At 39.4% G+C, this 15,695-nt stretch overlaps 1 protein-coding gene across 1 annotated transcript in view; it reads right to left on the bottom strand.

Moving 5' to 3' along the window:
- LOC141300002 (A-type potassium channel modulatory protein DPP6-like) overlaps positions 1–15,695 on the bottom strand; it is a 167,449-nt gene that overhangs the window by 107,927 nt on the left and 43,827 nt on the right. The window contains exon 2 of the mRNA XM_073830303.1: positions 4,949–5,063. Within this exon, the coding sequence (XP_073686404.1) occupies positions 4,949–5,063 (115 nt within the window). The remainder of the gene's footprint in view (positions 1–4,948; positions 5,064–15,695) is intronic.

Genomic DNA, 15,695 nt, shown 5'->3' with positions numbered 1-15,695 from the left:
TGTGGAGCTGGACTCGGTCAACATGACAGCCCGCCTCACAAACGAGCGCGCTCAGTCAGTGCTGAGATGTTTGGACTTATTCAGACACAAGACAGCGGTTCCTTTCAAAACATTTCAGAGGCTCCTGGGGCATATGGCAGCTGCAGCCGCGGTGACACCGCTAGGCTTGCTTCATATGAGACCGCTTCAGCGCTGGTTACACGACCGAGTCCCAAGACGGGCATGGCACCGTGGCACACTCCGGATTGGCGTTTCCCCGCAGTGTCGCTGCCTATTCAGCCTGTGGTCAGACCCTGACTTCCTTCGGGCCAGAGTGCCCTTGGGACAGGTGTCCAGGCATGTTGTAGTTTACACAGATGCCTCCACCACGGGTTGGGGTGCTGTATGCAACGAGCAAGCAGCATCGGGCTCTTGGACAGGACCTTGACTGCAGTGGCACATCAATTGCCTCGAGTTGCTGGCTGTGCTTCTGGCCCTTCGTCGCTTCTGATCGACGTTGCGTCAGAAACACGTGCTTGTTCGCACCGACAGCACTGCGACTGTGGCGTATATCAATCGCCAAGGTGGTCTTCGTTCTCTTCCCATGTCACAACTCGCCCGCCGTCTGCTCCTTTGGAGTCAAACGTGGCTGACATCGCTACGTGCCATTCACATACCAGGGGAACTCAACCGTGCAGTGGATCAGCTCTCACGGCAGTCCACCCACCCTGGAGAATGGCGACTCCACCCCGAGACAGTCCAGCTGATTTGGAGTCATTTCGGCCAGGCTCAGATAGATCTGTTCGCCTCCCCCGAAACCTCCCATTGCCAGCTCTTTTACTCTCTGACCCAGGCTTCCCTCGGCAGAGACGCACTGGCACACAGCTGGCCTCCGGGGTTCAAGTACGCCTTTCACCCAGTGAGCCTCCTTGCACAGACCCTGTGCAAGATCAGGGAGGACGAGGAGAAGGTCTTGTTGGTTGCGCCACACTGGCCCATCCGGACCTGGTTTCCAGAACTCATTTCCCTCGCGGCAGCCCCTCCCTGGAAGATCCCCTTGAGGAAAGATCTTCTTTCTCAGGGGATGGGCACAATTTGGCACCCGCGCCCCGACCTGTGGAACCTGCATGTTTGGCTCCTGGACGGGACGCGTCAGACCTCGCCGGCCTCCCCCAGGCTGTAGTAAATACCATTACTCAGTCCCAGCTCCCTCTACGAGGCAGGCTTACGCACTGAGGTGGGGTCTGTTCGTTGACTGGTGTTCCTCTCGAGGAGAGGACCCACAGAGATGCACGATTGCAGTAGAGCTTTCCTTCCTGCAAGAGAAGTTGGAGCGCAGGCTGTCCCCTTCGACTCTCAAAGTGTACGCTGCTGCCATTGCAGCGTATCACGATGCAGTAGATGGAACATCCCTGGGTAAGCACCAACTCATCGTGAGGTTCCTGCGGGGTGCAAGGAGGATTAACCCTCCCAGACCGCACCTCGTACCCTCTTGGGATCTTTCCGTCGCCCTCCGCGGCCTACGGGAGGCCCCATTTGAGCCACTTGCGTCAGTTGAGCTGAAATTCTTGTCACTTAAGACAGCGCTCCTGACTGCACTGGCCTCCATCAAGAGGGTAGGGGACCTACAAGCCTCCTCTGTCAGCAAAACGTGCCTTGAGTTCGGGCCCGGAGATTCTCACGTCATCCTGAGACCCCGGCCCGGTTATGTGCCCAAGGTTCCCACCACGCCCTTCCGCGATGAGGTGGTGAACCTGCAAGCTCTGCCCCCGGAGGAGGCAGACCCAGCTTCTGCGCTGCTGTGCCCTGTTCGTGCTCTGTGCATATACGTAGACCGTACTCGGCACTTCAGATGCACCGAGCAGCTCTTTGTCTGCTTCGGAGGTCAGCAGAAAGGGAATGCTGTCTCCAAACAGAGGTTGGCCCATTGGGTGGTGGAAGCCATCTCCCTGTCTTATTTATATCAGGGAGAGCCATGCCCCTTAGGTGTTCGTGCCCACTCCACTAGGAGTGTTGCCTCATCCTATTCGTTGGCTCATGGCACCTCACTAGCAGATATCTGTAGAGCTGCGGGCTGGGCGACACCTAATACCTTCGCTAGGTTCTACAACCTCCGCGTAGAGGCCGTATCCTCCCGTGTCTTGACATAAGACTTCAGGTGAGCGGGAGAACGGCTGGTGTCGGCTTGCTGCGCCATTCCCATGTGGATCCGTGCGCCATTTCCCAGAATGTTCCCTCTGGCGAACCCTGGGTCCTCCATGGCCCGCAGTCAGGCATAGATGCGGAGTAGTCCCTGACTGTGATCCTGCCTGGGTCTCCTGCGCCCCACAGGTTGTGGCTATATTTTTCAATATTCCAGCGGAGAAGACCGCTGTTTCCCTCGTGTATCCCTAAGATGCTTTATGGATATATTGAATTAGTCTCATTTTCCACATGTAAAGAATTAATGTGCTCCGCCCCCCCAACCCCTGCTTCAGTACAACTGGCATCCCTGTAGGGCCCCTCTTATTGGCCCTCAGGGCGTTGGGAAGGTTACGTTACAATTTCCATCTGCTGACACGTCCGCCTGTCAGCACGTGGGGTTATGCGTAACGCGGCGTCAGGGTCGTGGCCTGTTCCATAGGGTCTGTTCCCATATGTAACGTCGTAGTGAAACGACTGAAGGGGAACGTCTAGGTTACGAAGGTAACCCTCGTTCCCTGAAGGAGGGAACGGAGACGTTACATCCCCTGCCACGACCCCGGTGTCGCGCTGACACCATCTCAATTCGGCTCTTCAGCAAAAACCTGAATGACTGGCTGCATGCCGCCATCTTATATACCCGTGTGTACAGGGAGTGGCTTGGCATGCAAATGCCACTCGCCAATTTTCATTGGCCTTTTGAATAAGGCTCAGAGATGATTGGACTCTCAAGCGAGTTCCCATATGTAACGTCTCCGTGCCCTCCTTCAGGGAACGAGGGTTACCTTCGTAACCTAGACGTTTTGTATGTAATGGCAAAGTGATTATATTTAGTTCATTTTTTATTTAATTAATTTAGAAAAACGTTTGGAGCATTTTTTGTTCGGTAAAATAGGCCTATACGTTTGCTCACAAAGGTACGAGTAATTAAAAAACAGTACAGCGTTTTTATAAAATAAAGAAAACAAAAATGATGTGCTTTCTTCCGTCTCGCTCTTGAACAGGAGCGCTTAACAAAAATAAAGGGAAATCCATGCCTCACAGACATGATAAATACATCTATAGACAGCTTTAAATTATTACTTAACGAAATAAAACAAATCGAAAACAAAAGCTCTTTCATTATGTAATCCGTGAAGATTAATTTCTCTCTAAAGGCGCATCCAAAAAAGAGATCTTTGCGACACTGACTCAGAGTACACTAGTTTATTAATAAATAATTCAGATTTGTCCGTACTATTTCCCAGACACATTCATTGTTATTTACTTTTGCCGGTGCTTTGTGGCAAGTTTCAGCCTATTGCTTGCGCTTGAACGCGAATCTTTTCCAGCTTAGTTCTAATTCATTTTAATTTAAGTAAAATTTTAATTCAATAAGAGCCTGATTAAAGATATCAGTGTCTAAAATAAGGTGTTTGTTTCACTGTTTACAAATATTAAAGTACTGATATTTTACCCAAAAATGAAAATTGTCATAATCTACTCAATATCACTTTATTCTGTGGAACATAAAAGAAGATATTTTGATAAATTCAGTAAATGTATGTCTATACAGTAGAAATCAAGGGTAACCAGATATGTTTGGTTACATTCTACAAAATATCTTTTGTGTTTCACAGAAGAAAGTAAGTCAAACAGTTTTGGAACGAGAAAATTATTTTTATTACAGAAAGATTTTTTATTACAGAATTTATTAGCAATAAATTTCCTGCATTTTAGCTTAAAATTAGTGCTTTACTGTGTGCTTTTCTATGTGACAAAAATGCATTATTAATTTTTTAAAATTTGAATTCAGCAATTTCTATCATTATTTGTTTCTGTCCCGTTTTATTCATAAATTTATTTACTCCTTTTACTTTCACGGGGGAACTCATGGGCCAGATGGGCTGAATTTGTCCAGGGCCGAATTTTAATCCCAGTCCATCCCTGCACACACTACAAACTATCCCTGTGGCATTCAGGCAGGCACTTCCATCAGATTCGAACAGGACTTAAACTTAAATAAAAAAGTGAAAAAAAAATCAAAGAAATTATCTGGCATTTTTTTTAATTTTTCCTGTATCGAAAACATACCGAACCGTGACACCACTGTGTCGTATCGAACTGAACCGTGATTTTTGTGAACCGTTACACCCCTAATACATATAGTAATAATATAAAATTTCTCAGAACGTGCTCATATTGCCCACTCGTCCTGTATTCCACCCTCCGCAGGGTGAAATCTGGTCACACTAGTTTTGTATCACCAAAGCTTGTTTGGAGGGGAAAAAAATGGTGTATTGATTACGGTTCCAACATGCCTCTCTGAAAAGTTGCCTCCCTGAAAGTCTAATGATTAAATCTCATATGCCAAGTAATAACAGTACCATTTTTTTGTAACAGTTTTTGCTGGCTGTGGCCAATAGCGACATATTTAGTTTTTGGCGCATTCGCAACCAATTTAGTTGCAGTATGAAGCCTGTTATTGCACTTCACATTTGTGTTGTTTAGCCACATCGGATGTGTCCACAACCCTTCTAAGTGTTCGCTTTGTTTCCGTAGTTGTGTCACATATGCAAAAACTTGTCCCAATTGAAATTTCCAAGTACAAGCCAAGATGTTTTGGAAAACATTCAAGGTATTCTGGCAGGATGTGGTGACATGAGAGGCTGCGTCTGTAATAGGATTGTGCACCTGTATGTAGACACTTGAAACATGCTGGTTTGTTTACAGCATTATAAGTGTGTGTGCGTGTGTGCTGTGGTCCAGTGGCTCATGGCCCCGGGCCCTTTGCTCCCAGGCTGCTTACCTGGAGTCAGCAGAATGACAGAGGTGACGATCAGAGAGCAGATGACCAGAATAACAAGCAGTGCAATCGCTATTCCCTTCCAGTTCCTCTGCGGAGGGTTACTTCCCACCAGCTCCTACAGAAAGAGACGGACAAAGAGAGAGAAAGCATGTGAGTCGATGAATGCAAATGGGAGGTTAGTCAAGGACAGTTGTGTATCAGTGAGCAGCGCCTCCTGGGAAACTGCTGTTGGCCTAAAACAAATGCTGCAACCATCTCTGTACAAAAATAAGTGTTGTTTAGTCTAAAATACACTATTGTTCCAAAGTTTATGGTAAGATTTACCTTATTAGAAGTGTCTTATGCTCAATTAGGCTGCATGAAATATATATTATTTTGTCATCATAAAATGTACTTAATTCCTATGGAAGCCCGTTTCCGCCACTATATACAAAATAGCAAAGGTAATTGTGTCTTTTTTATCTCACAATTCTGACATTTTTTCTAGCATTTGTGAGTTTTCATCTCGCTATTCTGACTTTTTTTCTCAGAACTGCATCATATAAACTCACAATTGTGAGAAATAAAGTCAGAATTACGAGATATAAACTTGCAATTCTGACTTTTTTTTGCAATTGATACTTTGTATGTCGCAAAAAAAAAATTCCTTACTTGCAATTTACTTTTTTGTCAGAATTCCTAGATATAAACTCACACTTGCGAGAAATAAAGTCAGAATTACGAGATATAAAGTGTGCAATTCTGACATTTTCCTTATAATTGCTACTTTGTATCTCACAATTTTGACTTTCTTTCTTGCAACTGACTTTTTTTGTCAGAATTGCTACATATAAGCTCACAATTGCAAGAAATAAAGTCACAATTGCGAGATATAAACTTGCAATTCTGGCTTTTTTTCTTGCAACTGTGACTTTGTATCTTGCAATTCTGACTTTCTTTCTTACAATTACGACTTTGTATCTCACAATTCTGACTTTCTTGCAATTGCAAGTTTGTATATAGAAACTTACAAATGCGAGAAATAAAGTCACAATTGCAAGATATAATCAATTCTGACTTTTTTTCCTCACAATTGCGACTTTGTATCTCGCAGATTCGGACTTTCTTTCTTGCAAATTGCTTTTTTTGTCAGAACTGCTAGATATAAACTCACTGCTAGAAATAAAGTCAGAATTGCGAGATATACACTTGCAATTCTGGCTTTTTTTCTTGCAACTGCGACTTTGTATCTTGCAATCCTGATTTTTTTTGTCAGAATTTCTAGATATAAACTCACAATTGAGAGAAATAAAGTCAGAATTGCGAGATATAAACAATTCTGATTTTTTTTTTCTCGCAATTGCGACTTTGTATCTCGCAGATTCTGACTTTCTTGCCATTGCGAGTTTGTATCTCGCAATTCTGACTTTTTTGTCAGAATTGCTAGATATAAACTCACAATTGCGAAAAAAAAAAAATGTCAGAATTGCGAGATATAAACAATTCTGACTTTTTGCCTTGCAGTTGACTTTTTTGTCAGAATTGCTACATATAAGCTCACAATTGTGAGAAATCAAGTCAGAATTGCGATATAAACTTGCAATTCTGTTTTTTTCTTGCAACTGCAACTTTGTATTTCGCAATTCTGACTTTTTTGTCAGAATTGCTAGATATAAACTCACAATTGCGAGAAATAAAGTCAGAATTGCGAGATATAAACAATTTTTTTCTCGCAATTGCGACTTTGTATCTTGCAGAGTTTGTATCTCGCAATTATGACTTTTTTCTCAGAATTGCAAGATATAAACAATTCAGATTTTTTTCCTTGCAACTGCAACTTTGTATCTCGTAATTCTGATTTTTGTGTCTGAATTGCTAGATATAAACTCACAATTGCGAGAAATAAAGTCAGAATTGTGTCGCAATTGCGACTTTGTATCTTGCAGATCCTGACTTTCTTGCAATTACGAGTTTGTATCATGCAAATCTGACTTAATGACTTGCAGTTGCAAGTTTATATCAAGCAATTCTGACTTTATTTCTCAGAATTGCAAGTTTATATCTCGCAATTCTGACTTTAAAACTGACAATTGTGAGTTCATATCTCAATTCTGAGAAAAAAAGTCAGAATTGTGAGATAGCGAGTCGCAATAACCTTCTTTATTTTTTTATTCAGTGGCGGAAATAGGCTTTCATACATTCCTGTGATGGTAAACCTGATTTTTTTTCTTTGCTGAAAACTGAAAATGCAAAACGCTGAAAATGATTTTGCTGCTTAATATTCTTATAGTAACCATCATATTTTTTTCCAGGATTATATGATGAATAGAAAGTTCAAAAGAACAGCATTAATTTAAAATTGAAATTTGTAAAATTGCAAATGTCTTTACTGTCGCTTTTAAGGAGTTTAATGCATCCTCTCTGTTATAAAATAATTAATTTCTTTTAAAATCATACAACTATTTTACTGACTCAACTTTTGAAAGGTAGTGTGTTTTTTTTTTTTTTTTGTAGGAAAGCTGGAAGATTTATTGGTTAAATAAAGAACAAAGCTCTAAAAAACTTGGGGGCATTTTAATTTCTAAAGGCCAAAAAATGCATACATCATTGTTGTGAAGAGCAAAAACAAAAAAGCCTCCCCACCCCTCAAACATGAGGGAAATTAATTGACGTTAAGCCTAAAACAGCACGATTTCTTGCTAAATATTTTGCAGTAGCTATAAATGATTTGATAAATTAATGGAAGTTCCTCCACACAAAAACATCAACATGAGTGTGACAGCAGCTATTTCAAACTAGAGCTGGGCGGTATGACCAAAAATTTATATCACGGTATTTTTCAAAATTATACGTATCACGGTATATGACGGTATTTTTTTATTTTTTTTTATTTTTTTTGCCATGCATGACTAGGTGTTAACCATATTTCCTAAAATATGTCAAAATACATAACACTTTATTGTGCATTCTTCATATTCCAGGACATGTTTGTGGCGGAGGTGGTGAAGCAAATTGCTTGTGTTGCCTCCTCCTTTAGCCTGACCACATTTACATATGATGTAGTGATGCACCGAAATTAAAATTCTTGGCCGAAACCGAAAACCGAAAGAATTATGCCAATTATTAGTACCATTGCATTTATGGCTATGACTGTGTACTAAATCTTACTAGAATCAAGGCATTGCAATTGCATAAATTAATATTAAAGTTTCAAAGAATAAATCAACTTTATCAATTTAAACAATTATTATCAATCAAGTATTACATTACTTAAATAACATATACATATATTTTACTGCCTTTGTTAAATTGTTAAAATTTTTATAACACATTATCTTGTGGATCCATGAGTTCACATTTACAACTCTACGCATTTTTCTTCCAGCAGGAGGCGCTTTCAAATTGGTAGTACACAAAGCAGCGCAACAAATGATTTTGAAACGTGCAGCGCTCATATTTATTCAATGGATAGCCTTTTGAAGTTTCATCGCAATTCTTGTCTTTCAGTCCCCACATTTAAGACCACCTGAAATCATAATTATGACTTTCATAACCCCCTAATAACACTGCAGTCATCAATGAAAATTAAGAGCTTTATTTAAGACTTTCAAAAACAAACCTTACACAAAACACGTTTCTTTTTATTTTTTTCCCACCATGTTCGGGGCACAAGAAAAATATTAAGGGACTAAATTAATATCAGCATATGAAGTATAATCGTCTCTCAGTGTCTGAAAGAATGCACATCAGATGCTGAAAGTCAGTTTTTACTTTCACTTTAACATACTGATCAGTTTCCACGTTGCTTGTGTGATATCCATTGGCTCACCTCAATGGTTTAAAACATAAATATTAATAAAAATACAGTATATACAAAAGACATATCTTTAAAATATTGCGACGTAACACCAACGTAAAGCCATTGTTTTTATCTCACTGAAAGCTACATCTGTCTGCATGCATTGCGCCGATCTCTGCTCTCATCACTGCAGACACACCCCTCTTGAAATTTCGGCATTACAAGTTTTGCAAATCGCTAACCCTGGGTCTTTCTCAGATATACTGAATTACGTTAACACCGCAGATGTGTTGCTTCAGACAAGCACGTGCAAGCTGCGGTTTCTGTTTGCATCAACATACGTGTTCCCGGCGCTTTGTACGCACACACTCACCGGTATTGGGGTATATGAAAAATGAATATCATTAAAAAAAAAAAAAAAAAACACCGGTATTCGGTATGAAAAGGTATATCGCCCAGCCCTACTTCAAACTAACAATGAATCAGCTGTAAATAACAAACAATAAACTCGATAAATCAAACCCGTTTGTTTATTAAAGCAGAGAACATTACATATCTCACTCATACAGATGACGCCAAAATATAGGAATCGCAACAAGCAGACTGTCGATAGACACAAAGCATTTGAACTTTAATGCAAAATGCATGAAAATGCAAATAGAGCTGAAAGTAGCAATGCGGCGGTGGCCTGTGTTCTCACAGCTGACGTTTTTATTGGACTCAACACAGACTAATGGAGTGGAAGTGTAGTGGCGAGGGTGGCATTAAACTCTTTAAGGCCTGAGCTGTTAGTGACCTTGTTCCTGTCCTAATTGAATAGCGCGGCAGACATCATTAGCCTGGAGATAACAGTAGCCAGAGCCTGTTTACTGGGACACCCATTACAAGGACTCATTAAAGTCCCTTTCTCTGTCTCTCTCTCTAATTCTGTTCTTCAACAGTATCTCTCTCTTCTTCTCTAGGGTCACACTGACAGACTCTTCTTCTCCCGTATGCAGACGGAGCTGCTGAACCTGACACGGCATTACAGCGCTAACCACCAGTGGAGTCTTTCACCCTGCACTCTGAATGACAATAACAGTGGTTTACCCACAATGCTCTGCTTCTTAATGATATGAGACACATTAAGAATGTATTAGGAATGAGCATGCTTAATGCTTAAATATGCACACACATACATAGCAAAGAACTTACCAGAATCTTAGGCCAAACATGGGCTTATTATTCATATTATTTTTTTCATCAGTTTTTTTTTTCCATTTTGTTATCTTCTCTTCTATCATGTTGTGTTGTTTTGTTAAATAGCTGAAGAAATGCATGTTATGTATTGTATTAGTATTTGCATTACAGAAATGCTTGACACACATGATTTTGAGTTAATGTGAAAAAAAAAAAAAAACTTACACAAGAAGTATGAAACATTATTAATAGTTCTATTAACAACTGGGATGTGCAACCGGATTAGTTCACTTCCAGAACAAAAATACAGATAATTTACTCACCCTTTGTCATCCAAGATGTTTATGTCTTTCTTTCTTCAGTCATAAAGAAATTATGAATTTTTTTTTTTAGGAATGTTTTAGGAATATAGTGGATTTCTATGGTGCCTGTGAGTTTAAACTTCCAAAATGCAGTTTAAATGAAGCTTCAAAGGGCTCTAAACGATCCCAGCCGAGGAAGAAGGTTCTTAACTAGTAAAACGACCGGTCATTTTCTTAAATTAATTAATATTTATACACTTTTTAGCCACAAATGCTCATCTTTTCTAGCTCTGTGATGCATACTATGCACTCCGGTTCAAGACAGTTGAAAAAACCCTAACTGTCTTGAACAGGAGTGCACACAGAGTATGGATGCCTATATGCGTTGCAGAGATCGAATAGATGAGCATTTGTGGCTAAAAAGTGTATAAATATTAATTTATTTAAGAAAATGACCAATCATTTCGCTAGTTAAGTCCCTTCTCCTGCGGCTGGGATTGTTTAGAGCCCTTTGAAGCTGCATTTAAACTGCATTTTGGAAGTTCAAACTCATAGGCACCATATAAGTTCACTAAATTGAGTACATTCCTGAAATGTTTTCCTCAAGAAACATAATTTCTTTACGACTGAAGAAAGTAAGAACATGAACACTATGGATGACATCCATGAAGACAACTAATCCTTTAAGACAAATAATAAGAAATGTAGCACCAAATCAACATATTAGATTGGTTTTGGAAAAATCATGTGACATTGAAGACTGGACTAATGGCTTTCCTATCAAATGAATAAACAATGTTAGGGAGTAACTAGTTACATGTAGTGGCGTTACATAATTTAACTACAACATAAATGTAACTGTAATCTGTTACAGTTGCTGAGAAAAAAATGAAAGAAATTTTATGTTGCTATTTTTTTCTGAAGAAAGATAGACATGTATAGTAATGAAAGCCAAAATATTAAATGTCATGGATGAATATTTACTGAGTAACCCACTTTTTTGTCAAGGGGGGTCAAAATGGGTCAATTTTCACTTGAGATTCAGAGCCAAATTACAGAGGGGTAAAAATGACTCCAGAAAGACGGCAGCATCATAATGTCATTTTTACACAGAGATCATTAGGTCTGTTAGTAAAATCTGTTGACTTTAGAAATCATTGTATTTGTAACAAATGGCCTTAAAATGAAGACGCCAAATGGAAAGTTTGTTAAGAACCAATATCTAAAAGGGCATTAAGACATCTTTAATGCTTCTTGAGTTACTTTAATGTTTCTTAAAGTGTTGTTTCCCCATTTTTGAATGGTCAACATTGGCATATAATGCAACAGATTGCTAAAGTCAACTGATTTTACTAACAGACCTACCAATCTCTGAGTAAAAAGAACATTATGATGCTGCCATATTTTTGAAGTCATTTTTACAGCCTGTAATTTGGCTCTGAAATCTCAAGTGAAAATGGCTATTTTGACCCCTACTACAAAACTGTGGATTACTCAGTAAATATTCATCCATGAAATTTAATATTTTGGCTTTCATCACTATACATGTCTATCTTTCTACAGAAAAAAAATCTAGAATTTGAGCCAGAGACTTGTCCCAATAAAATTATTATAATATTATTTAAAAAAATTAAGGATTTCGAAAGTCTTTAATCATTGTTGAGTACTACTCATGTTTAAAACATCTATTAGAAATGTAGAAAAGTAATCAAATGTAATCAGTTACATTACTTTAATATAGTAACTAAAATAGTTAAGCTACTTATTATTTTATTGCCCTATTACCAAAGTAACCTTCCCAACACTGTGAATATATTACATTTTGGTCACCTTTACTTGATCGAATGGTTTCTTTTGCCAACTGCAAAACATAACAATTTGTTGTATTTCTATTTCACTAAATGCTGTGCATGGCCCGTAGAAGCCTGGTTCTGTGAGGTCAGACCTACAGCAACGTCCTGCAATACAGTCCAGTAATGGCCCACACCTGCCCTCTCATAAGACAAACACATGAAGGGACAACCCAGATCTATGACATCCATCCTGGGCCATTACCATAATGACCGTGCCATTACAGCAGCTGCTTAGTGAACAAACCACACACCTGTTTATGACAAGCCCTCTGCCTTCCATTAAACCACCACACACTTTCCTACCAGGAGAGCTATTATACTTTATAATGGCTGCAGTCCAGAACACCATCGTATTTATTTTATGTTTTTACCAGCAACTCAAAACAATACAAAAAAAACCCACGCTGACTGCTAACTACAGCATGCTTTTATACGTACAACACAAAAACACAGAAGCGCACACATCCAGATAATAATCTACTGACATGTTGTGTGCACAAAGAGAAGGGATACAGAAAATAAATAAATAAATAAAAAAAAGAGAAAGTGCTTTGGCAGGTGTGAAATGAATACAGATCTGTTGATAACAACAGAGAGAGCGCAGTACTCCAGCTTTCATTCCCTGATTGGAGGAGACTACAGCTTACAAAGCCAACGAAAAAAACACACACACACTTGAAAAGACACACTACAGCCTGAGTGCAGCTCAGAAAAACAATGGGAACAGACAGACAGGAGGGTGGATGTGAGGTGAATGTATAAGCTGTATTTCTGTCTTTGACATATAGCGCTAATCAATTACGCGGAGCACACGCGTTCTGTGTGTACTTTACAGATATGTGTGGCCTGAATTACACACGTGAAAACTGCACTGCTTTCAACGCTTGAGTTTTAGTTTCTAAATGAATTAAAAAGATTTGCATCTATAAATAAACATATGGTGCTAGAGCATAAAACGTGACAATAACTTGACATTATCGTCGGCACAAGGGACTGGCGACACCCTGCATAAAAACACGGGGCTTGAGTGATCTGAATGTACAATATTTAAATCGTTCACTTATTGGTGGCACGCACTGAACAAAACAATATTTACAAGTCCACTTAGCATGCTTGAATCAATGGCGAGCTATCGTTTGCTTTCATTGAGATTCAGGGCAGAGGAAGGAGAAGTGTGTTAAATAGAAGACATTTGCATTGCTAATCTTCATTGTCTTATGTGACCTCCAAAGGCTTCCAATTTTTGTTACATCGCAGGTCAAGATTTACCAGATTTATCTTTCTCGACTGGTGATTTCAGTGATAAACACCTATATTTCAAATATACAGTTTTCAAAAGTCTTAGCCTGAGACGTTCACAAACTGCCCACGGGCTGTTTATGGAACGCCTGTTGCATATTGCAAAAAATGGCTAGAGTTCCCTCAAAATAGCAAGCTCCAAACTGAAAACTTTTTAAAATTTCTGGAAATCACATTCAGCCATTCACATCAGTCTGCTGGCAAGTCTCATTTACAAGTCCCCATGCTGCAACAATGAGCACTTCCACTGATGAAATAAGAGCTGGATTTGCCAAAGTTTAAGAGGTTATTGAAATGTTGAAGGTTATTCAAAGATTTGTCTGATGATGATATATCATATTTGCCATGTTGAAATAGCGCATTCCACTCAAATTTGAAAAAGATTCTGACACTCATTGGCTGCTCCCTCTATAGAAATGCTAGAAGTGTAGTATGGTTTAGTGATGTGAAGAGCAAAAATTAGGCAACAGAACACACATATCATTTTGCTTTACCATCTGAGACAACAGGATAGACGAAGAAGTGGAAAAGTAGAAGACCAAGTCAAAAAAAAAAAAAAAAAAAAAACAGCATATGCTGGTTAAGTATGTTTTGAGAAATTGCAGCTGGTCATGAGCTGATTTAAGATGGTCCTGAGCTGGTTATAAGCTGGTTTAAGCTGGTCATGTGGTGGTCCTACACTCTTAAATAGGATAAAATAAAGGTGCTTTAAAAGGTTCTTCAAAGCAATGCCATAGAAGAACCATTTTTGGTTCCACAAAGAACTATTCAGTCATAGGTTCTTTAAAGAATCATCTCTTTCCTACCTTTTTATAATCTGAAGAACCTTCTTTCTCCGAAAAGAGCCTTTTGTGAAACAGAAAGGTTCTTCAGATGTTAAAGGTTCTTTATGGAACCATTTAGACAAAAAGGTATCTCTATGGTATCGTGAAGCACCTATTTTTTTCAAGAGTGTAAGCAACTACTGTAGATCCTGCTCAGGACCAGCTTATAACCAGCTCATGATCAGCTTAAACCAGCTCATGACTGACAGAGGACCATCTTAAACTAGCTCAAACCACCTGCAGTGGTTCAAAACATACCTAACAATCATATGCTGTTTTTTTCAACAGGGAAGGTGGAAGTACTTGATGACAAAGAATCCTTTTTGTTGGGCAGGTAATTTAATTAATTTATTACTGAGTAAACATACAGTGGTGTGAAAAAATGTTGGCCCCCTTAATGATTTTTTTTTTTTGCATGTTTGTCACACTTTAATATTTCAGATCATCAAACAAATTTAAATATTAATCAAAGATAACACAAGTAAACACAACATGCAGTTTTTAAATGAAGGGTTTTTTTATGAAGGGAAAAAAATTCAGGAACAAATGAGAAAGAAAGTAATTGAGATCTATCAGTCTGGAAAAGGTTATAAAGCTATTTCTAAAGATTTGGGACTCCAGCGAACCACAGTGAAAGCCATTATCCACAAATGGCGAAAACATGGAACAGTGATGAACCTTCCCAGGAGTGGCCGGCCGACCAAAATTTCCCCAAGAGCGCAGCGACGACTCATCCAAGAGGTCACAAAAGACCCCATAACAACATCTAAAGAACTGCAGGCCTCTCTTGCCTCAGTTAAGGTCAGTGTTCATGACTCCACCATGAGAAATAAACTGGGCAAAAATGGCCTGCATGGCAAAGTTCCAAGACAAAAACAGCTGCTGAGCAAAAAGAACATAAAGGCTCATCTCAGTTTTGCCAGAACACATCTTGATGATCCCCAAGACGTTTAGGAAAATACTCTGTGGACTGACGAGACAAAAGTTGAACTTTTTAAAAATTGGTGTGTGTCCCATTACATCTGGCGTAAAAGTAACACAGCATTTCAGAAAAAGAACATCATACCAACAGTAAAATATGGTGGTGGTAGTGTGATGGTCTGGGGCTGTTTTGCTGCTTCTGGACCTGGAAGACTTGCTGTGATAAATGGAACCATGAATTCTGCTGTCTACCAAAAAATCCTGAAGGACAATATCCGGCCATCTGTTCGTGACCTCAAGCTAAGGGTGGCCCAACCAGTTATTAAGTTTAGGGGGCAAACACTTTTTCACTTTCACTTTCCCTTTATAATAAAAAACTTTATAATTCAAAAACTGCATGTTGTGTTTTTACTTGTGTTATCTTTTATTAATATTTAATTTTGTTTGATAATCTGAAACATTAAAGTGCGACAAACATGCAAAAAAAAAATAAAAAAAATCAGGAAGGGGGCCAACACTTTTTCACACCACTGTAAATTCCATTATGGTATCAGTACCTAAAGTTCACAAAGATGCTAATGCTAGCTAAAG

This window comes from Garra rufa, chromosome 24 (genome assembly GCF_049309525.1).
Source record: "Garra rufa chromosome 24, GarRuf1.0, whole genome shotgun sequence".
In the NCBI taxonomy this organism is placed as follows: Eukaryota; Metazoa; Chordata; class Actinopteri; order Cypriniformes; family Cyprinidae; genus Garra; species Garra rufa.
This window is presented reverse-complemented; position numbering and strand designations above follow the sequence as displayed.